At 51.4% G+C, this 22,791-nt stretch overlaps 2 protein-coding genes and 1 long non-coding RNA gene across 14 annotated transcripts in view; 1 reads left to right on the top strand and 2 right to left on the bottom strand.

Moving 5' to 3' along the window:
• Positions 1–22,791, top strand: part of LOC105297118 — a 74,097-nt gene that overhangs the window by 604 nt on the left and 50,702 nt on the right. The window contains exons 1-2 of one of the 2 annotated variants that reach the window (XR_896329.2): positions 189–248; positions 14,375–14,478. This is a non-coding gene — a long non-coding RNA (uncharacterized LOC105297118). Of the gene's footprint in view, positions 1–188; positions 249–14,374; positions 14,479–22,791 lie in introns of those variants that run through there. The other variant, XR_002782165.1, reaches the window with a different exon arrangement.
• Positions 278–22,686, bottom strand: PTCH2 (patched 2). 9 transcript variants are annotated; one of them, XM_023535066.1, is made up of 23 exons: positions 22,562–22,686; positions 16,570–21,370; positions 15,924–16,116; positions 10,578–10,767; positions 10,401–10,470; positions 10,128–10,219; positions 9,260–9,455; positions 8,556–8,677; positions 8,260–8,407; positions 8,050–8,181; positions 7,805–7,960; positions 7,627–7,719; positions 7,180–7,305; positions 6,968–7,086; positions 6,491–6,839; positions 6,032–6,344; positions 5,798–5,940; positions 5,531–5,711; positions 5,121–5,401; positions 4,875–5,012; positions 3,545–3,663; positions 3,360–3,459; positions 278–2,937 (listed from the first exon to the last, which is right to left on the bottom strand). In XM_023535066.1, the coding sequence occupies exons 2-23, from the start codon at positions 16,660–16,662 to the stop codon at positions 2,671–2,673; spliced, it is 3,621 nt and encodes a 1,206-aa protein (XP_023390834.1). In that variant the 5' UTR covers positions 16,663–21,370; positions 22,562–22,686; the 3' UTR covers positions 278–2,670. The 9 variants fall into 9 exon arrangements, 7 of the variants coding, with proteins under 7 accessions (XP_023390834.1, XP_023390833.1, XP_011365877.1 ...); XM_023535065.1 differs by lacking the exon at positions 22,562–22,686 and adding an exon at positions 21,676–22,445; XM_011367575.2 differs by lacking the exon at positions 22,562–22,686 and having other exon boundaries at positions 16,570–16,945; positions 21,221–22,445.
• The window catches only part of EIF2B3 (eukaryotic translation initiation factor 2B subunit gamma), a 97,497-nt gene continuing 97,295 nt past the window's right edge, over positions 22,590–22,791 (bottom strand). For all 3 annotated transcript variants that reach the window (XM_011367573.1, XM_023535071.1, XM_011367572.2), the window contains one exon: positions 22,590–22,752. In XM_011367573.1, the coding sequence (XP_011365875.1) occupies positions 22,700–22,752 (53 nt within the window). In that variant the 3' untranslated portion in view covers positions 22,590–22,699. The remainder of the gene's footprint in view (positions 22,753–22,791) is intronic.

Raw genomic sequence — 22,791 nt, forward strand, 5'->3', positions numbered from 1 at the left:
GGCCTGGTGTAAGTGTTTAAATCACTCATTCTAACAAGCTCTGTGCTCTGCAACAGTGGGCAAATCCCCGTGGGGCTGGAACTCAAGCGTCGTGGTGTTTTTCGTGGTGTTTTTCGTGGTGCACCATGGGTATGCAAATCGCAGGCAGCTCCGGTCTGGTTGATGACACCAGCTACCTGCGCCAGGCTGCTGCGACTCTTCCTCTCTGTGGGTGTTCCTGGAATCCCTCTTCTAGTTTGCGGGGAGAGGTAAGGGCATTTCCCGCCGGAGCCGGGTGTGGAGTTCCTTCCGGGGCTGAGATTAGGTTTTAGTTTCCAATTGTTGTGGTTCAGTCCTGCCATTCCATACCGGCAGGGTCTCCCCTCTTCTAGGGACAGAAGCAGAGACAGGCAAGCACAGATACTCACGGATCGTGGGACCATGTAGAAAGCACATCACTATCCCTCCTAGAGGAGATGGCATCCAATTTATCTTGAAGGATGATTTTGTCAAGGGAAGGTGGAACAGTATTTTAGGCAGAGGGAATGGCATATGCAAAATTATGAGAGGTGAACGCTTCAAGTAATTCAGCTTGTGTAGAGTGTGGTGTGTCTGCGTGAGGATGTGTCTGGTTGGGTACTGTCTGGGAGAGCTGGAGTGATGGCTGAGGCTAGCTGGAGTTAGGCCTGGAAAGGGCTTGGATTTTATCTTGTCAGTGATAGGGAGCCACGAAAGGCTGTTGAAGTCAGAGGGCTGAGTAGTGTGAGGTGCCACACAGGGTGCACTACCCTGCAAGTGCTGGGACAACTACAACTGAGTGGAATCCCTTCAGCTGCTGCCATACCAGGACACTCTTCTGTGTTTCAGGGTTTACCCCTAAGCGTGCAATCAGAGCAAAAACTTTGAGCAAAGCTAACATCTATACAAAGTACAAAAATAGAGCGCACTTATGAGGTGCCAGGTCATTTCTTACATAAATGATTTTATTTAAAATGCTGAAAGAAAAAGCACCCTACAAGATAGGCTCTAATTTTCCCATTTCACAGAGGAAGACACTGAGGCTAAGTGAGGTTAGTTAACTTTCCCAGGTCACTCAGCTGGTAAGTGGCACAGTGAGTTGACAGCTTTTGCACTATTCCAGCCTGATGAGTTCTCTTCCTCCACCCAAAAGCTCCTCCTAGTGACCCAAACACTACTGGACCCAAATCCAGCCTCCATCCCTTGGACGTGTTGGATGCACCCCCTACTCTGGGTTCCAAGCCAACTACCCATTTTAGTGTTGATTCAGCTGCATTAGGCTTATTTATTTTTTTCACTTTTGGTCACAACATGATTATTTGGCCTTTGGCATGGTGGGTGACATGTGAGAAGGTAGTGCTCTCAGGGTGGGATCATTCTTGGTGAGTGGGTACCTGGAACCAAGGTGTGTATGTGTGTTGGTTGAGGCCGAGCCCTGGGATAGTTGGGGAAGGGCAATAAAAGACACCTCTACCCCATTCAGTGAGGTGCTGTACTCTAGCCCTGGGGGTGTGGCCAGAGTCTTCAAGGCCTCTGTGCGGTGGGACTGTTCAACCTTCACAGAACACCTTAAATACAGTGCCTCACTGATTGCTAGCATAATCTCAGTTTCTGGACAGTTTCCCCAAGGGTGCCTCTGGAGCGCCAGGCTGACTGCTGACTTGCAGAGGCCTCTGCCTTGGAGGTTGGTCTGGGCACAAAATCCTAAAATATCTCCAAGACCCTACTGTCCCATCTCTTCTTCAATTGGCCACTTTCCCAATCTGTTTCCACTTTACTTCCCACCTGTTGCACGGCTGTGCCCCTCCATCCATGCCCCCCATGCTGCTGAATCAGGAAGATGGGTGATGAGTTTGGTGAGGTGCACAGGGCTGGATTATGATGTCTCTGAAAGCCACACAGTAGGGTTTGAAACCAAAAACATTTGTATACTAAGCACTTAACCCAGACTGTCGCCAAGTATGTGACCAACATATATTTGCTGAACGTCATCTTCACTTCCAGGTGAATAAATAGACCAAAGTTGTGTGACAAAAATTCAGAACCTGGAGCCTTTCCCACTCAGGACGAGTAGCCCCAGGACCTTGGGCCCTGATACATCTATAGGCAAACTCCCAGCTCTGTCCGAAAGAAAAACACCAAAGTCATCTGAGATGAGTTCATATAGAATATATTTCACTCTTTAAAAATAAAACTTTCAGTATAGCTAACATCTATACAAACTACAAAAATAAACATCTTTATATAAATAATTTATGTGATAGAAGATGGACAGGGAATAGAGAGCCTACCCAGGAGTCACCAAGCAATGGGGGGCCAGGACTGGCAAGGGGTACTAGGGGATCCCTAGGGCTTGGTCTGCTGGGGGCAGCAGTGTGGGGTGGGGAGGTGAGAACAGGGCTGCACTGCAGTCTGAAGTGCTGGCTTTTACTCCCACCCAGACAGGCACAGGCACAGAGGATCCAGGTATGCAAGGGTGCTCACAGCCTGGAGGGTGGTAGTTTTGTATAGATAATAGGGAGGTCCATGAGGGCCAAGTTAGGGGAGGGGATGCAGGCAGACAGCAGCAGCAGCAGAGCTCTTCAGGGGCCTGTCCCGTATCCAGTAACCCACCCACTGCTGCTCAGTGACTTCATGTGGCCCAAGCAGGGTCTCCATGCTTCAACTGCTCTTTCACTCAGTGGCTAGACATGGTCCCCTAGAAGTGAGGTTGCTGGAGCCGTTAGCAGTTGGTGTGGCATCAGGGGACCAAGTGGGCTCATCAGAGGCTGGGTGGATGTAAGCACCAGGCAATGGGGGCGGGTGGAGGGCCACAGTCATGGAGGTAGTCACTCTGGCAAAGCTCTGGGGCAGGGTGGGGGACACCCCCCACCTGAGCTCTCCTGCCCGTCGAGCTGGGGGACTCAAGACCTCGGCACTCTCCTTGTACATCTGTATCACCTGGGGGGAGACACCAGCATCAGTGAGCTCAGGGGCTACTGGGGCCCTCAATCCCCTTCAACATCTCCTTGGTGAATCATCATGATTGTTAGGAAGCTGAGGCCCTTGTTGGCCTCCAGCAGGATACGAGAGACCTGACAAGGGACAGGATATCAAGGCCGGGAGCAAACCCTGCACCTTGCCCTGGACCCTAAAGGCTAAGTTGGGTCCTCTTAAGAAGTCAAGAGAGCTCAGGGGTAGGGACATGGTATCTGGGCAAAAGGGGAGGCTGACACCTTTAGTTTGTGGCACCTCATGGGTAAGATCCTTGTAAGTTGAGCCTTGTCTGTTGGCCACTGCTGGGATACTGTCCTGGCTCTGTCCCTTCCCTTGCTTGTTCCACCCAGTCCCCTAGGCTAGGAGCAGAGGGAGGGTATGATCACCTCTGGTGGGGGACCCAGGATGGACAGCAGCACAGGCAGCAGCACCAGCCCATGGAGGAGGCCGAGGAGTGTGAGCACTGTCAGCACCACAAAGAAGTACCTGGGTCGGGGTGGGCGGTCAGCTTGGGCAGGCCCGGAGGTCTGCACAGGCAGGCCCCGCCTCCCTGCCCTGAGCCCTCCCCTACCTTATGATGAAGTCAAAGTTGGAACCAACAAGCATGAGCAGACCCAGCAATGTGGAGATGCCCCCATCCTTCACTGGGGCAAATCGCAGGTTCCGGCTACCCTGGCTGGTCAGGAAGGCCTGGGGGAACAAAGTGGCTTTGGAGCTATTCCTTGGCCAACTATGGCCAGCTCAGCTCATCTATGACCCCAACTTCTGCTCATCTGACCCCAGAGCTCACCCATGCCTTGGCCCACAGAAGGCCAGGTGAGCTGAGTTCCTGGGACCTGCATGAGTCCATTTAGGTAACATTGTATAGATGTGTCTGGTGAGATGCAGAATGATGTCTAGAATAGGTTGGCAAACTATAGCCTGTTTGTAAATAAAGTTTTGTTGAAACACAGCAACACCCATTTATTTCTGCATTGTCTGTGGCTGTTTTAGTGCTGCAGTGGCAGAATTGCAGCAGAGACTATATGACCTAAGACTAAAATATTTACTATCTGGCCCTTTATAGAAAAAGTTTGCCATTCCAGGTCTAGGAGGGTGGACGGTCGGGGTGGGCGGTCAGCTTGGGCAGGCCCGGAGGTCTGCACAGGCAGGCCCCGCCTCCCTGCCCTGAGCCCTCCCCTACCTTATGATGAAGTCAAAGTTGGAACCAACAAGCATGAGCAGACCCAGCAATGTGGAGATGCCCCCATCCTTCACTGGGGCAAATGTGGACTTTTTAAGGGGACTAAAGTGGCATTTCCAAAGATTTCTATTCTTCTTTTTTTTTTTTTTTTTTTTTTTCTGTATGCTAACTTTTTTCTCCCCCTAAGGAGTATATATAGTGTTCTTAAAATAATAATAGGGCTATTATGGGGGAAAAAGAAGGGAGCTGTTTGTGGGGTCTGGTCAGATTTGTGCTGAAGTGTCCAGCTGGTCTGTGTTCCCCCTCTCCTCTGTCAGGGGAAGACGAGCTTCTCAAGGCTGGCCTGCTTACCTCAGTTCTAGTACCTCTGTCCTAGTAGAAGCCCTCTTTTACTCACATTGCCATCCAGCTATTATCGGGATGGTTTCTCTGATCACATTAAGAAGCATTGGTTCCCATTTTCTCTCCTTCCACCATTCTGTCCTTACCCTGTTCTGGTCAGGACTTTGTTCCCTCTTCTCTACAGAAATGGCTGCTTATTTATTTGTTGACTTATTTATTGTTTATTTCTGTGCCCTTTTAGGGTAAAGCCTGTCTGTATTGCTATTACATCCCCAGTTCTTAAATAGTACCCAGCATGCACATGGTAGGTGCCTGATAAATATTTGCTGCATACTGAATCAGCTGGCCTGCTCCTTCCCTCAGTGCCTGTACTCACCAGAGCCACATGGACCGTGAACTCGACACCAATGCCCACAGAGGCCACAAGGATCACCACGGGGATGGCACTCAGCTTGATGCCCAGGAAACCCATGATGCCAAAGAGCTCCACAGTCATCATTGCCAGGACCAGCACCTGGGGAGAGCGGGGCTAACCCAGGGCTCCTGGGAGGAGGATGATGGGATGGGCAGGGCAGGGTGAGGGAGCCAGGGTCTCTTAGGTCCCACCCCTGCAAAGACTCACAATTAGGCCAGCCGTCCAGGGGTTGAGCAGCAGCAGGGCACAGACGAGGAAAGTGCATACCAGCAGGATGCAGACAGCCAGCAGGAAGCAGCGCCGTAGGCCCAGATACTGCTCCCAGAAGAGGAAGGGGGAGCCACTGGGGTAGGCACGCACTCCAGCCCGGCCTGCCTCAGCGCACGCTGCCCGGGCCCCCTCGATGGCCTCCACGAAGTCTGCAGTCTTCTGGAGGCCGTGCAGTAGGAAGGGGAACTGGGCAAACTCCAGGGGCTGGGCCGCCGGGACTGCGGAGGGGAGGGGGCGGCAGGGAGAGGGAGGGGTGGCCAGTGAGCATAAGGAGCAGTGGGCAGGGCCTTAGGGTAGGGCCTGTGTGGGCCCAGGCTGAGGCTCTTGCTGGCTCCCCTGGGACTCACTGCGGAGGTTCTCCCCGGTGGTGTCATACTTGTCGTGCAGCCACTCGGGAGGTGGAGGGTAGAAGTTGGCCTGCGAGGCTGCCAGACCCAGGGGGTCACTGCTCACCCACACAGTCAGCCCCACATAGAAGAGCTCGGGTGGGATCAGCCCCTCCTTGTCCACCAGCTTCCTCGTGGTCAGCTGCAGAGGCGGAGAGGGCTAAAGGCCTAGGCCCATGAGGCCTGGGGCCCCTCTGTGCTCCCTGACCCTTCCAGCCTTCTCCTAACCTGGCTGAAATCCAGAGGCTCCTGGGCATCGCCGGTCTGGATGAGCAGCTTGTAGGCCAGGGCACCGTCCTCAGAGCCATTGCGATATGAGTGGTGGGTAATGTGCCCGGAAGCCCAGTCCTGGTCAAATGCAGCCTGGATTCCTGGGGAAGAACAGGGTAGGGTGCAGTTAGCTTGTGGCACCAGGGGCTTTTGCCTGCAGCAGACCTCCCTGCTGGTCCCCTTGCCTCTCACCCTGTAGCCAGTTCCGGTAATAGTGCAGCCAGGTGCGGGGTGTCTGGGTGGCAGGTGGGGGCAGCACAGCCTTGAGGGAACTGAAGCGCTGGTGCAGATCAAAGAGGGCTCGTTGGGAGTGGGCGTAGTCAAAGCCACCCTGTGTCACCAAGGCCACCTCGTAGAGGGAGAAGTACCTGAGCTGGGCGCTCAGGAAACCATGTTCCTTGGTGCCCCGAGGCACCACATCTGTCATGGCCAGCCCGTCTTGCACCAAGGTCGCTCCATAGAGGCTCAGGCCCAGAAGAGCCCCAAAGAGCACCAGCACCACAGCCTGTGGGAAATGGCAACTCAGATGGAGACTCAGAGACATCCCACAGCCAGTAGGTGGTAAGCTAGGCCTCCTGCCCTTCTTGGAGCCCAGAGACACCTAAGCCTCTGTCCTGCCCCACCCTAACATCTCTGGGCCTGAAGTCTTACCTTGGCCTGTGACTGGAGCAGCAAGGGCGCAAACTGATGGCGGACAAAATGGGCAAGATTCCAGCGGGCACAGGGCAGGGACTTGCAGGCTGCCTTCTGCCTTGTCCCCTCCTCCTGGCTCAGAAGGTCTCGTGTGGACCCTCCTGGGCTGAAGAGCTCAGAGCCCAATGCGTCAGAAGGTGGGGGCACCAGACGGGCTTGGGGAGGCAGGATGGTGACCACATGTTGGCTGCTGGCTTCGCAGTGGGCAAAGGCTTGAACCGTGGCAGTCAGGTGGGCAATGCTCACTGGTACTGTGCTATCCGCCAGCTCCTGGGGCAGAATCTGAATCACTCTAGCAGAACAGGGGCTGAAAGACGAAGAGAAAGGAGAGGGGGGTGACAGGTCTGTGCCTGGAAATGCTGGTGAGGGCACAGGATAGGATGTGGCCTGTGGAGAAAGCCTGGTGGGGTGGGGGTGGGAGAGCAGGGACAGTACCTAGAGAAGCAGCAGAGCACATCAAGGCGCTGGCAGTGGCGCCGGTACAGGTCCAGGCTGAGGATCGCTGGGAAGACAAGCATCACAGCTGCAAAGTTACAGCCAACCACTATGGCCGCCTGGGGGATGGACAGGAGGGGCACAAGGCTGGATGAAGCAGGCCCCTAGCTCCACACCCACCCTAAGTTTGGGTCCTGTTTGTGAGGCCTCACCTGCAAGGAGAAGGCCCGCAGTGCAGGGATGGGAACTAGAGCGGCCATGAAGAAGGCGACCATGTTGTTGATGGATGTGAGTGTGACACTGGTACCTGTGCGCTGCAGACACTCGCCCATGCGCTCCTGCCAGGACAGGGGAGGGGATCATGGGTCTTCAAGGTAGAGTGAATAGGAGGCTCAGCAGAGAAGGAACAGTGACCACACAGCAGCTAACATTTACTGAGTGCCACATACGTGTCATGCATACTGTGCTAATCACTTGACTTGAATTACCTCACCGATCTTCACATCAACCCTTATGACACAAGCACTATTACCACCCCGTTGCAGGCGAAGAAACTGAGGCACAGAGAGGTTAATTAGCAGCCCAAGGACACCCAACCAAGAGGTTCTTAACCCTTATGCTGAGCTCAGATGAGCCCAGGCTCATGGGTGAGGCTGCACCTGGAGAGGGGTGCCAGGTGGAGCCTCTGTGAAGGCATGTGCCAGCAGGAATATGTCATCCACGCCGATGCCCAGTGTCAAGAAGGGCAGCACCTGGAGGGGCACAGGGGCAAGCAGCTGGAGGGACTGAGTAGACTGAACTGTGGGCACCCAAGTCTGCCCTGCAGTCCTCGTATACCTGGGTAGTGGCAGCATTGAAGGCGATGCCGAGCAGGGCACAGAGCCCAAGGCCTGAGGCCACTGCCAGGGCCACCAGCAGCACCCCGGCAAGGCCCACAGTACCCTGGGACTGGGCACAGTCCCAGCGCAGCATTGTCACACAGGCGTAGGTCAGCTGTGGGGAGAGAGGGGACTGTCTCGAACAGGGGTTCCCAGGCTGGACACCAGCTAGAGGTGGGGCAAGGTGTCAGGAGTGGGACCCACCATGAGCAGATAGCCTCCCACCACACGGGCAGCACTGACTTCAGAGAAAGCGTGCAGGATGTCATCCAGAGTGGTGGAGGAGAAAGCGTGGATCTGCTGGGATGCATTCTCAGGCAGGGCCTCCTGGGCCAGCTGGAGAGACAGGGTAGATCTGAGGAGCAGGATGAGGGAGTGGCCTCAGGGCACCGCCCTGCCCTTTTCCACACTAACCTGCACAAAACGCCGCTGCCAGGCCTGCAGCACTGTGCCAGCCTGCTCCTCACTCCAGCCGATGTCATGCGTCTGGTAGTCGCCCCGGAAGTGCTCATACAGCTGGCGGGGACTCATCAGCAGGAAGGTGCTCTGCAGGGCCTCTGCCCTGGGGAGGGGTGCAGGAGAATTAGGGGTCAGAGCTGGCTGAACATCCAGTGCGGGGTGTGCAGGGGGCTTTTGCCAGAGCTGCCTGGAATCGAAGTGTGGATTCCCATTCCTGGGGTACCCATGCCAACTTCCAGGGGAGGCCCTACCTCAGCAGCTGTCCTTGGGGGTCTCTGGCCATGCCTCCCAGCAGCAATTCCTCCTGCCAGTGCATGAACTTGTGCGAGAAGCCGTGGCAGCCCCCGCTCAACTCCCGAGCCACATCGGGAGCCTGAAGGGAGACAGGAGGGGTTTAGTATTCAGGGCCCTAGCTGTGGATAACTGCTGTCCCTGGGCTGGTACCTCCAGGAACTATGAAGCTCTGTAGGCCTGAAGTGTAGAAAACTAGCTCCTGAGCCTCTTGCCTAGCCTGTAAGTGAGCAGCTAGGATCCTGCAGAGAGGAGGCCACAAGAGGAAACAAAGGCCTAGAAACAGGCTGCTGGGAGGAGCTGCTATAACTGGGTTTCAGAAAAAGGTCCACATTTACAGAGTCACACAGACGCTCAGGAAACTAGGTAAGATACTCATGCTTAGCTAATTTGTCCTCAGTTTCCCTGTACAAGTCTATTTTGATAGAATCCAGCCTTTCTGGGCTTAGAAAAGGAAAAAGGGATTCGTATGCCACTTGAGGGCTCCTTAGGAGGACTCAATAAGAATGGAACACTAAGCATCTAGCACAGTGAGGTCACAATGTCCAGGAAATAGGGAGCTGGGCACAGAGCACAATCTGCTCTCTCCCAGAACAGAGAAGCATACAAGGAGGGGAAAGGGAAGGAAAATAGCCTTTCCCTGGCAGACCTGGTTGGAACCCACCTGTCTGCTGTGATGGTTAGGGGCACTAGGAGGGCAGTGAAGGTCGTCAGGGTTCAGACAGGGCCGCCCCACGTAGGCCTGGCCCACCTGTGCCTTGTCTAGCAGCTCCCGGAAGCCCTCAAGGGAGGTAAATGGGCCTAGCTCCTCCAGCAGCTGCTCCGGATCCAGGTTGGTCCATTGGATGTCAGGACGGCCGCTGATGGGAGAGCCCAAGGCTGGTGAGGATCAGGGATCAATTCTCACCCTCCAAACTGCTGCTAGGGGACCCATGCTGTACCTCACCCTCCTCCTAGCCTCTCATTTATTCCTCCATATGGATGGTATGCAAGGCTCCACTTCCCAGAACTCTCAGGCTGCACCAACCCACCAGGTTGCTGCAGTGAGCTGTGGGCAGTTGCAAGGGGCTGAGACGGACATCAGGACAGAAGGTACTTAATACATGCAAAAGGCCCAGATAAGCCCCACTGAGTTCTTCCCAAGCCATCTACCTTGTTTCTAATAAATAAACCATACAGCACCTGCCTGTAACAGGTTTTCTTTCTGAAATGGGCAATAGCTTAGCTGATGCCTAGCTATCTCTCCCTGGCAAAACATCTTTCCCGGGATATTTTTTCCCCCTTCACTCAGGTCTTACAGATCTTTGTTTTGTTCTGTCTGAACAAGACAGGTCTGCCTTTCCTTTGGAGGTGAGGAGACGGGGGACATAGAGAGGGCCCTGGGGTAGCCCACGCTCTGACCCTGTCCTGGGAGGTCATTGGGCCCTTGGTAAGGCTGTGATCATCATCTTTACTCCCACCCCTCTTTTCTGTTGGGGAAGTCCTGGCAGGAGACGAGGCAGGGCCCTGGGAGCAGCTGTGGTGGCACTCACGGCAAGTAGGCAGAGCCCCCTTGGAGTTTGGCTCCCTCCCAGAAGCAGTCGAGGGGGGTGAGGATCACACATGGGAACAGCTTCTCAATCATCTGCCAGGGACACCCCAGGCCACATCAGTCCTGTCCCTGGGCTCCTTTCTCCACAACCTTTGCAGGACGCCCTCTGCAACCCCACCTCCCGACTTTTAGCCTCCGAGTTTCTCTGAACCCTCCCGGAAGGCAGAAAGGTTCCACCTCCACCCAGTCTCAGAGAACAACTCAAGATACTCACCCGCTCGATCATTCCATTTTCAATGAGGGGAACTCCTGATTTGTAGCAGATTTTGTTCAAATCCCAGGACCTGCAGTAGCCAGGAACACAGGAGATCAGCAGAAGAGGGGGGATTCCTGCTCCAGCTCTGCCATAGCACGCCTCCCCCCAGCTGCTCAGGGGCTCAGCCAGACTCACTTTCCATAGAGTGATACTTGCACTTTACTGGCGGTGAGGGCTGCCTGGAGGTGGAGGTCAAGTGCTTCAGGTGTGAGGATGTTCTCCCCCTCCTGGCGTGGGGTCTGTATCAACATCTGGGAGGTGTATGCAGCTTCCTCTCCCAGCTTCTCCTTGGTGTAATGCAGCTCCTGGCTCACCTGGCTGCCCACTGCCAGAGCAGAGAGAGAAAGCTAGGGGGAAAGAGCCTCGGTGGATCAGAGCTCTGGGGGATGTGGGACCCTAACCCACTGAGGCCTCCCAGAACAAATGGGAAAAGTGCTGCTGAGAGGAGCCCCTGCCTTCTCATAGACAACTACGCTGACTCCCCAGGCTCCTGCTCCTGCTTGGAATCAGGAGTTCTGTCAGGGAAGCAAGAGGCCTCAGTTGTGTGGCTCTATGGAATTCTTGTGTGGCCTAAGATTTTAGCATAAACCAGGTTGGCTAGGTTTGGGGCAAGTAACTTAAAAACGAGAAATCAGTATGAGCTGGGCCAGGGCTGGGGTTTCGGGGGCATCCTGGTAAAGGAGCCCTCACTCAGTTACACTCTGCTTTGGTGAGGAAAGACAAGAAGGACAAAGGGAACAATAAGGAGGCTGCTATTAGGAAAGTCTCCTAAGGGCTGGGGCTGGTTCCTAGTTCAAGTTGCCCTGGGCAATGATTTAAATCCATACACCCAAGAGGGTAGGGATGGGAGTGCCTGGTAATAATGGGCCCTGCGGTGGCACAGATGAGGGCGAGAGTCCTTCAGTGTGATGCTGTCCACATACTGCTTCCGCTCATGCAAGAAATACCTGGAATCAGCTCATGTACCCTGGAAGAGGTGACAGCAAACTGAGCCAAGGGGAAGATAGGTTCCAGATCCCTTTCGCCAGTCTCACTGTCCAGGAAACAGGGAGTCCTAGCGCCAGGCCTGCCTTAGTCTCCTTGATCTTAGCATCCCTTAAGTTCTGAATTATGCTGGCCTCAGAGTCATGCTCTGTCCCTGGGGTGTGGGGGAGGTGAGGACACTGTGAGGGGATATGACCTGACTGGTTTGGAGGAGGGTGAGGGCCAGTGCCAAACCACCCCTGGCTTTGTGGACTTGGTCGGGTCTTAGAGCCACTTCTGTTTCCAATTTTTTGGGTCCCCTTCCTGTTGGTCAACAACACCCCTGGGGCCCACATGTGCTGCTTCTCCGAGACTCCAGCCCTATCTGGGAGCCTCGCCCTCCCCAATCTCTTTTTCAAACCTGCACGATCTCTTTATTCATGAGAGCCCCAAACCCTTGGGAACCCCCCAACACAGATTTACCCATATGCTCACATCCTCCCACTCAAATCTCATTCCTAGCCCCTTCATGAATCTAGTTTCACACAGCCATCCTGCTCCCTTCCACCTACTCTTTTTCTTCCTTCCCTGACCCCCCACTCCTTTCCCAGGCCTGTACTACAGTGCTTATTTCACCAGGCTTAGACTAGAGCTGTCACAAGCAGGGACAGGCAAGGAGGACAGAGATAAGCTCCCTATAAGTGAGTCTGCTGAGGAAAAGGAGGCATGAGAGAAGGAAGGAATCCAGATAGAGCTCATAAGAAAGCAAGAGAAAAAAACACTGACAACTTAAAATACAACATCAAAGAAAATAAAGAATCCTCAGAAGAAATGAGGAAGAGAAAAATGTAAAGCTTGGCTGACAATGATGATGACAGATATGAGGACAGATGAACTGGGATGTATCGTGCGAGAGTGGCTTTGAGCCTTGTCTCTGAAACTTAGTCTGTACTTGAGGCAAATTACTTAGTCTCTCAGACTCTCAATTTCCTCATCTGTAAAATGGGGTCGATGGTTATCTTGGTAGAATTAGAATCAATGCAGGCAAAGTACTTAGGAAACTTACCCAGCACGTAGGCACAGATATGGAGTTATTATTCAGTAGTTTCTGGGAGAGAAATGATGTCATAGAAAAATGAGAAAGGACTAGAGAAAAAGTCAACTATAAGTGAGTAGAGAGGAAGAAGGAGAACAGGAGAAAGAGACATCAAAATCAACATTTGTTAAAACTTTTGTGCCTACAAAAGGTTGATTATAACTGGTTAGCCAGCATGGAGAAAAAGCTCACCTTATAAGCAGTCCTATAAATGCAAATTAAAATAGCAATAAATGACAATTTATTAAATTTGTAAAAGTTAAAAAAAATTGATAGTACACAATGCTGGCTTACAGGAGTGCACTCTAACCTACCATGGGAGTCTAATTTGGTACGATATTTGAGGGAAAGCAATATTGCAATATACATTAAGTCTCTCAGAAATGTTCATAATCTTTGGCCTAGAAATTTCAATCGTAAGGGCCTATAAGTTATTGCAGGGACTCAAACTGCCTCTGAGTGAAGTGGGAGCCATGGTAGACTTTGAGCAGAGGAGTGAGATGACCTGACTTTTACATCACCCACCAATATATTCTGGAGCTGAATTGTGAATGAAGACTAGGAAGTGGCCAGGGTAGGAAGTCAGGAAAAGGCATTCTGGACCAAATGTGTGCGGGGGACTGTCAAAGGCTGCATTGCTGGACTGCTAAGAATGAGGCAGAGACAATGCTGGAGAAGCAATTAAGAGTTACATTACGGAGGGCCTAGAATGTGTGCTAAAGAGCTTGGACTTGATTCTCGAGACCCCCTAGAACCTAACAGAAAGTGGTGGAAGGGATCTGAGTGGGGAGTGAGTTGGACAGATTTAGATATACCACAGGAGGGCAGTGTGGAGGCAGATTTGAAGGTGAGGCCAACGAAAGACCTTGATTTCCTGGTCAATCCTTTGAAAGGCCTAGGCCCGCCCCGCCCAGTCTCAGGGAGTGAGATTTGATTAGTCTAAGAAGTCAATAATGGTAATTCCATTGCTTTTGTCAGGTGAAAGATTTAGGCACAGAGTGCTATACAGTTCTTGCCAAAGTCACCAAATGAGAAGTCAGCTGGGGGGATTCTGGTAAATTTTTCCTCATTTTCAAAAAGGGATGCAAGCGAGAGATGACTTCTCTTTTCTGCCACCGCAACGGCCATCTTGGGACAAGGAGGTGATAAGCCTGAGTACAAAAGCCCAACATGCTGAAGAAGGTAGAGGAGAAAGATAGCAAGAACCTGGGTCCTTGCTGATGTCCATATGCTGAATTAACCATATGGAACTTCTTTACTGTCTAGTTACTGCCAGATTTCTTGTTATAGGGGATAATAAATCAATCTTCTTCTTTCCTCCTTCTCTTCTTTCCTGTCTCTCTCTTTCATGTGGCTAAACACATTCTAAATGATGATCAAGAGTGTACTGGAGCTTGATAAAAGTTTCAACCAGAGCAATGGTTACAAGGGTGGGAAGGAGTGGTATGTTATGGGAGAGGCTAAGAAAGAAGAATTTGCTGTTTTAGTAACCGATCAGGTGAGCAAGAAGAACTGAGGCTGACTCCCAAGGTTTCAAAAGCAAACTTGAGTACTTCAGTGAATAGTGGTTCTGCCAACAGATCTGTGGCCATCCCCTGCCTTCTAGATAGAATGGTTGTATGTTTCTTATTTTCAGGGACAGCTCCAATTTCAAACCATCTCTATCACTATTTCTTTAAGTACTAGTTGGGCTATATGTTGTGATTTTTATTTTAGAGAACAAGCTATCTCAGAGCCCTTTCAGCTTTAAAATTGATCAGGAAGGACAAATCACATTCTAAGTCCCACCATGGCAAAGCTGGAGAGGACCCTGAACTCTGGTCCAGAACTCTGATGATAGCCAATATTCTTCTCTCTTTGCTTTCTCTACTAGCAAAATGGAAAGGAATAGAGAATACCCTTCAATCCTCACCTTGATCAGCTCCTCATTGCCTAGGCACTGCTGGGACAAGCCTCAACTATAGATGTAGAGAAAAGGTAAGGTTGAAATCACCGCTTTTACCTCACCCCCAGTCCTAGCTAATACAGTACAGAGTGGTATTCTGAAATAAAGGAAAAAGTCCTGGGAATTGGCCACTACCCTCTCATATCACTTTCCCACAAAGAGGAGCAAAAAATCTGGTGGGATATAGCTTGTCATGTGCTGGAGTGTCAGAGAGAGGATGAGGAAACCTGGAGGCCCAAGCAGTGTTGAGATGGGGAGGATCTGGAGAATGAAGGAGGAAGACGAGGATGGGGAGGAGACAGCCTCTCTTGTGGCAAGAAATCTAAGAGTAATTTGGGACCACCCAGGCAGCTGGGGTGTGGGTGGGGGTGTGTATGTGCGCCTAAGCACATGTGTGTCCTGGGGCTGGGGGCAGGCAGGCAGGCAGGCACAGAGAAAACATCTGCTCTGGACCCCAAGGCTAGCCTAGAGTATATATGTATGTCAGAGTCCGCAGAGGGCTGCGGGCGGGGTGGGGATGGGGATGGGGTGTGGGAGCCCAACAGGCAGGCAGGCAGGCAGGCAGGCTCCAAGAAACATCTGCTCTGGATCCTAGAGCTTGCCAGCATTTGAAATAACTCAAGGGTGTGAGACTCTAACCTGGGCCCTGCCTTTGGATATAGGCCAGTGGACAGGGGTGGTTTGGGGGAGCGAGCCCACAAATGCAAATTCCCAGGCAAGAACAGAGGGCGGTTTCACTCTGTTAAAGGGCTGCCATGTGAAACGGGGCCCCAGGAAAGAAGAGAGTTATGCCAAAATTATTAAGAAGTCATTTTATCTAATGTTTCTATTAGGAAGTGAGGGTTTGGTCTCATTAGACTCTGCTGTTGCTTCAAAGTATAGATTCTGTGCTCCACTAAATGGCTGCAGGAGGACTGGATGCATGGGACTGCTCCGTAGAGGACTGCCAGCTGATTTACTCAGTTTCTCCAGCCCTCTAGTTCTAACTTTCCTGATTTTCCTGGTCAGATGTGATCTCTCTCTGCCTTCTCTTATACAACATAATCATATTTCCCTTTGTATTATATGGTCTCTTATATATAGTATATTATATCCCAGTACATATTTTACTTTCCTTGCTTCTGAAAGTTGCCTTTGCAAACCCTGCCATGCAGTCAAAAATACACATAAAAAGGTTGGGAATAAATGCCAACACACACACACACACACACAGAGAGAGAGAGAGAGAGAGAGAGAGAGAGAGAGAGAGAGAGAGAGATAACTATTCTATATACCTAGTCACAGGACTCCATCAACTACAGATGTCCATTTATGAGTGTGGGAGGGAGCAGTGCTCCCAGATGCCCAGGCTCTGGTGGACAGGTGTCCCCTCCAGACCCAGAGCCAAGCCCACTAGAACTCCGTAGCCGGCTCTTCACCCTGTTCTTGCCTTGGGTTCACTATACCCAAGTGGCTATGGGTAGTGTCCACAACTCACCTTCCACCCAGAGCTGTTCTAGGTCTGTCTCAATGATGGCCACGCGGAGACCCAGTGCCAGGGCCCCAAAGGCCAACAGTCCCAGGAAGAACACTTTGCCACAGTGTCTCTGGATCCCGCAGCCCAGAGAGAAGAGCAGGCCCTGGAAGTAAGCACGAAGCCAGAGCGGAGCCTTCAGGCTCCCAGTTAGGATCTGGGATGGAAAGAGAAGGGTCAGCCAGGCATTGCTGCGACAGTTCATGAAACCCTTCCCTTTTTTCCCTATGCACACCCTCTGCCAAGCCCTAGTTTTTTGGTGTCTGGATGCAGGACAGGGAAGACCTACACAGACACATGGAGTTAAAAAAGATTTAACTCCATTCCCTCCCCCTCCACCCCCACACACCTGAGGAAGGCATAGAACCATTTTCCAAGAGTAGGATACACATACACACACCTGTTTTCAGGTGGACACAGAGGTAAGCCCACAGACACTCACTCTCACTAGTCAGGTGCAGAGGAGACACAGACGGACGTACACGTCTTTCTAGGGCAGGCAGTAGCACACAGCAATTAAAGACATCACACCTTGTAGAAGCTCGAGTGACAAACTGGGGTCTCTAGATTCGGTCCCAGTCTTCCTTTTTACGGCTTTCTCTCTACTCACCTGGGGTGCTGCAGCTCGAGCCGGAGGTGTGTAGTCTGGGGGCAGCTCCCCTAGGGGCGGCGACCGAGCCATGCTGGCGGGGATGGGGGGCATAGGCACCCCCAACCCGCGTTATCTGGGAGACCCCATAGGCTGTATCGCGGGACCCCTGTATCGCGGGACCCCGCGTCGGGATTCAGTGGGGCCACTTAGGCGCGCGCGTGGGTGAGATCGGTTGCGGGCGTGCCGCAGTGGCCGTGATCCCGAGGAGTGCAAGGCGGTGCGGGTCCGGGGCGCAGCTGCCGGAGCGAGTCCCGTGTGTCCGCAGAGCTACCGGCCCATGACACCCAGCGCTGCTCGAGGTGGCGACCGCAGTGCGGAGGAGGCTTCTGTAGCCCTAGAAAAAGGGAGCAGGCAGGGGCGACGCCCTCCCATTGGCTGAGGAGCCGGCAAATTACTCGGAGCCGCGCTGCCGGATCCGCTGCTAGGCAACGGCGCTGCAGGGGGCAGGGCAGGAGACCACCCAGGCAGGGCCACCCCTCGCCTCGTTTCCCCGCCCGCTCGCGGGGCCCTCGGGGGGAGGAGAAGGGAGAGAGATCCCGGAGAGGCAAGGCGCTGGCCAAGTATAAGTCAGGAGAGGCCAATGCTGAGAAAGGGTATCTGCTGGCCCACCCAGCCTAGACCCAAAGACTTCTTTCATCCTTCTCTGCCTCCATTCAGTCCACTCTCTTCACTGAAGCCAGTCATCTCTCTAACATGCAAATCTGATAACTCCAAAACACAAAGCCCACTTGGAACGCAGAGCCCAGCATGATCTCACTAAATAAAGCCTTATCGCTCGTAGTTTCTTCACACACACCCCATGCTCCTTCCAGCTCTGCAAAGCCACATGTAATTTCCTAAAAGTACCATGTTATTCCTTGCATTTCTGCCTTTGTACATGTTGTGGCCTTTTTGTTTTGGTAGACAATCTTCAAAACTGAAAATGAATCAATCACCTCTTTTGAAGCCTTCCTTGATTCACACCTCCTTCATGACAGATAGTTGTTTCTTTGTGTTCCTTATAATACTCAACTTATATACTCATCATTGCATTTATGACACAATTTATGTACTTGAAAGGCTGCCTCCCTCACTAGACAATAAGTAGATGCTTGATAATTGTTGAGTGAGTCACTGATAATTGCAGAAACCAGGGTGAAAGGGACTGGAAACACAGAACAGTCCGTTTATTAAACTTTCATCAACTACCTCATCTGAGTGTGCTGGTTTCATCAGGTTCCGAACTGATTAACCCTGAGTGACAGAAGAGGGTAAAATCAATATTCTAACATGTAAAGTTTGGAAAAAAGAAACAGAATCTCCAATAAATTTATTATTCTAATGCAACTACTATTATCTCTGGCCAATTTCTTAGTCAGATTTTCCAGGCTTATCATTACATCATAAACATTTCATGTTACTACATAGTCTTTTTATCAATCATTTGGAGACTCTCCTTAGAACAGATTCCCAGAAGCGGGGGTGTTGGGTCAAAAAGTATGAACATTCTTATGGCTCTTGCTACACGTTGCCAAACTGCTTTCTGAAAACTTGTGTCAATTATCATCATCTCTAGAGCTTCAGTCCTGGGCAAAGGGAACCTTTAGGCTGAAGAGGTGAACATCTAACAGGTTTACCACTTCCACTGGTCCATTTTCCCAGCAAAATGCCTGTAGACCAACTAATACATGTATGATGCTGTTGGCCGAGTAGTAACTACGCATTAAAAGAACATGTGCGTAGCACTTTCTTCCTCCCATAGAGCAGTGGGTCCTATTGTGGATAAAAAGAGTGTATCCTGAGCAATTCTCTGGAAATAGAAATGGCCTCTAAACCAGGTTGCTCTTGGGGCTACAGCCAAAGACAGGTATGGCTGGGTGTCATCAGGACTGCAAGTGGAGAATTTTTGCTATATAAATAGCTCTTAGGAGCTATAAATACCTCCTTTCTTCTTACCAAACTCTGCAAGACATAAGGTCCACGGAGAAATAGATTTGTAATTGGCTGGGCCTGGGGAGTCTGCTGCCATAGCAGGCCAACATTGCTAACAACTGTAGTGAAGTCCAGCACAGTCTATGAATGCTTCCAGGGTAGGGCCTGCCTGCTGAGAAAACATGCCTTGTAGTTCAAAGACCACAGGGGGAGATATTTGGTCTGCAGTTCTAACTATTTCAACCCCAGGCCTAGTGCTCTCTGGCTGCTCCAAGCTCCAAAATGACTTTTCTTCTCCCCAACAAAGTGACTTCTTGAGTGCAGCTGAGCTCAGCCAGGGTGAGCTAAAGCCACAGACCCCAGAGAACAGAAAGAGAAGTAGAAGCTCCTTTCTTCTCTCTGTGAACAGTCTGCTTCACTGTGAAACAGCTTGGTTCACTGTTACTTCCACTGGAGCTGGGTATGTGCTTTGGGGCCAAACCAGAGAAGTTCTCCAAAAGATGACAAAAGAGAAAAGCAATCTAATTCATTATCACCAAGGAGTAAATCTAATTACTGATTAACAAGACAAACATCCCTTAGGATTTCTTATGTGTCCACCCTTCGCTAAACTCTGGGGTTGCAGAGTCCCTGCTTTTTAGAAGTTCATAGCCTAAGGGGGTGCATAGGGGAAACCACTGTGAGCTGGAATACTCAGGGAAGTTTCCAGAAGTGAGAGGAATTGGTAGGGAGAGGGGGGAATATGACAGAATCTAAAGGATATAGTTCAAGGTCTGAGTCTTTCATATACTGACTGTGAGACCTCGGGCAAGTCATATAATTGAGACATTGACATAAGGATTAAATGAGATACTATATGTGGCTGAGGAAGTGCCAGGAAAAGTGAGGTCTCTCTCTCTCTCTCACACACACGCACACACAGTTTAGGTGAAGTGACCAGCCTGGCTTCAGGGTAGAGTCCATGTGGGAGGAGCCCGGGTGGGCCTTCTTTCCCTGGCATTCCCTCAAGCTTCTCACTCATCAGGCTTTGGGTTGGCTTATTATCTGGGCCAGGCAGAGTCAATGACCCTGAGATGTGGAGGAAAGCAGGGGACATGGCAGTACCCACTGCCACCCATTATGTTTAGGGGCTAAGTCTGGGAATGCATGCCCCTTCCCTATAGTTAGCTTTAGGCCAATGGAACCTGTCAAGTCTCTAGTGGCAGAAACTGCAACCAGAAATCAGAGAATACCTTTTACCTTGAGGGTAGGGGAAGGAGAGAGGCTAGAAATTAAAGCAGAATCTCCCCATTTATCCATGGCAGAAAAAGCCCATGATGCAATCTTTCTGGGTGGTGGCGGACAGTTCAGGTTGAGGACAGGTCATCCTAGTCTCCAGTAGAATGTGTTCTTCTACCCAGCCTCTTTCCCTCCGGCAGCTCCATCTGAGCTGAGCTTTTTAGAACTTCTGTCTGGGTGGTCCTTCTCACACCCCTCTCCCCCTTCCTCAGACACATTTAACTATTTAGAAAGCAGCGTAAGAAGGCCTGGCTTATGTACCTCTTTAGGGGTAGGGATAGCGCTTGATAAAGTATACTTTCTGCAATTCTCTGGAAATATAAACAGCATCTAAACTAGACCGTGTAGGCCCCTTGATTGCTCTTGGGGCTCTGGCTAAAGACAATGTGACCCTCTCTCCACCGTGGATGGGAATGGAGTGAGAAGAGTAATGTGAAGGACTGGAAAGTTTAGCCTCTGGCCTTGGGAATAAGCTTGGAGGGCAACCTTGACAGTCCCCTTACAGGCTCAAGGAGCTCTTGCCAGTGGACAGGGGTGAGGTGTTAGTGGGGGAGGGGTTCCTGGAGTAGTAGCCATCAAATTTTGCCTGACTTGACAAGCTCCCAGAAACCCCCTTGTTCCTCAACACTTCCCCAAAGTCCTTCCTGATTTGGTATTAAAGGCCTCCTTCTCCTTTCCTCCACTTCCCTCATGGAGCCACTGGGAGAGGCAGGGCAGATCCTATCGACTCTTGCCTGCCTGGCTCTTCTGGCTCCTGTCCCATAGAGAGGTGGCTGGCCGGTGGGCATTCAGTTGTGCACTCTATTTCAGACATACCCAAACCCTCTGTAGCTGCCGCCAAAAGGAAACAAAAACTGTCTCTGCCTTCTGGCAAATAGAAATCAAAGCATCTTGGGCACCCAGCCAGTCTTGGAGTTGTTGGAGACAATAGCAGCAGTATCCTGAGCTGGGACTCAAACTCAGCAAGGCCTTTCTCTGGGGAATCCCTGCCTTGTCTGCCTTCTCCAGCGCTTGTCTGTTTCCTTGGAGTGGGGGCTGCTCATGGGCTGTGCAAGGGAAAGCAGAGGGGTTTTTCTTCTACTTACTATCAGGGATTCCAAGGGCTCAGTGGGGGAAGATCAGGAAGAGGGAGGTTATGGCAAGGCTCTGGGGCAGTTTAATCAGTCCCTTCTCCTCCCCCACCCCATTCTCCTTCCAAACTGACCCAGCTCCACTCCCTTTCTGTGGTCTGGCCTCTTGGGCTACCCAGACCCCAAGGGTCAGAAAGCTCTGAGAGATGTGACAAAACATGAGAATAGGAAGGGCCTTTGAAAGTTACCCAGTCCAACTTTCCTAGTTTGCAGATGGGGAAACTGAGGGACAGAGGAGCGGCAGTGATTTGGCCGAAGCCGAACATTACAGAGGGCAGGTCTTCTCCTACCTTGCCCAGGATGGTCTCCAGCATTAGTTGGGTCGCACAAATTTAATTTCAGTTCCAAAAGGGACTATTCCGGCACCACCTCAGCTCTTTATTCTCACCTCTGCTGTAGTCCTATTGGTTTAAGTCACTTCTGCTAGGCCATTTCAGCTCCTATATGATTAGGGCAAAGTTTCAGGAACCTTGTCCTGATCCGTGGGAAGAATGTAGAGCTCTGGAGCTCCCAAGAGGGCTGGTGGAGGTGGAGATCTTCCAGGGCAGGAATGTTCATCTAGTCAGTCTCTCACGAGTTCAATGAGAACAACACTAAGATTCATGCAAGATTACTCAAATGAACCTGAGAGACTTCAGATTTCTGATGTAGAAACCAGTATTTCAAATCATTTTTTATAATTACTGCCACCCACAGTGAGCACATCAAGAGAAACCTTAGTTAATTCTAGGAGGTAAAATCTCACCCCAGGAACCACTTTTATCTTCCACCGAACACCTGCAGGTTGTAAAAGCAGTCAGGGAGAGGCAAGGGCGGAGTGTTCGGAAGTGGGGGCGGCGAAGGCAAGGTGGAGAGGGCTCCAGAAGACCTGTGAGTGTGGAAATCTCATTTCTCAATTATCTGCAGCAACAGAGTTTGTATAATTGGGATATAAAGGGCTGCAGCTGGAGAAGAGTCAGACAGAATTTCTAACCATGATGTAGTTTCCTGGCTCTTCCTTACCAGGTTAGACAGACCTCACAAAGGGGAGGTAGGAAGGGGTCTGGCTTCTCAGACCATGGCTTTATTTGATTGCTCTTGCCTCCACTAAAACCAGTGGGGATAGGCTTGTTGGCTAGGCAGGGGCTGCCTTCTGCTTGCTTTAAGAGTCTCCAAGGGACAATAGTTGAGCTGGAAAAATCGGTTAGAGACTGGGAGGGTAGGGAGTGAATGGCAGGGGTTAGCAGGTGTGGTAGGGGCTGGGAATCTATGTGGTAGGTATGGGAGCAGAGCAGTAAGTTCTGGGCTGAGGCTCAGGGGCCAGGCTGCCCAAATTGGCAGCTGTAGAGGCAGCACTGCATGTAGAGGGGGCACTGCCAGCAGCTAGGCCTATGGGTCTAGACAGCCAGATTAGGGTCAGGGACCGAAGTATTTCCAGATCCTTTCAGGTGGGAGATGCTTTTATGGACTAGGCTGGGTAGCCCTCTTAGGAGCTTTACCACTGGACAGCTGCTACCCCTGCCTGGTAACCTCAGTACACAAGAGCTAGGCCACTGTGTCCTATCTGGTCCTACACACAGGCTCTCAATGGTCTTTACCACATGACTCATGAATACACACTGTGTATCCCTGGAGCCCCTCTGATGTAGAACCTGGCACTACTCCATAAGTCTCCAGCACGCCTTTGGGAGTCCTTCTTTATTGGGAAATAAATACAGAGTCAAACAGGTGGCACAGACAACATCTGTAGTTCTGGGGGCCAAGAGGAAGGTGTCTGTCTTGCTCAGAACTCAGATCTCCATGAGCTGGTCATTACCCACGATCACTTCGTTCACTCGTTTGGCTACAAAAGAAAAGGAAAAGGTTATTTAAAAACTGTCAG

Source organism: Pteropus vampyrus, unplaced genomic scaffold (genome assembly GCF_000151845.1).
Source record: "Pteropus vampyrus isolate Shadow unplaced genomic scaffold, Pvam_2.0 Scaffold135, whole genome shotgun sequence".
NCBI classification, from domain to species: domain Eukaryota; kingdom Metazoa; phylum Chordata; class Mammalia; order Chiroptera; family Pteropodidae; genus Pteropus; species Pteropus vampyrus.

Excerpts from the sequence above, each read along its gene's own strand:
- PTCH2 (XM_023535066.1), bottom strand. The coding sequence starts at position 16,662 with ATGCCCCCCATCCCCGCCAGCATGGCTCGGTCGCCGCCCCTAGGGGAG. Across the intron at positions 5,712-5,797 it reads AGCCTCTGGATTTCAGCCAG|CTGACCACGAGGAAGCTGGT; the intron begins GTTAGGAGAAGG and ends CCGCCTCTGCAG. Across the intron at positions 2,938-3,359 it reads TCCTGGGTCCCCCACCAGAG|GTGATACAGATGTACAAGGA; the intron begins GTGATCATACCC and ends GTCTCCCCCCAG.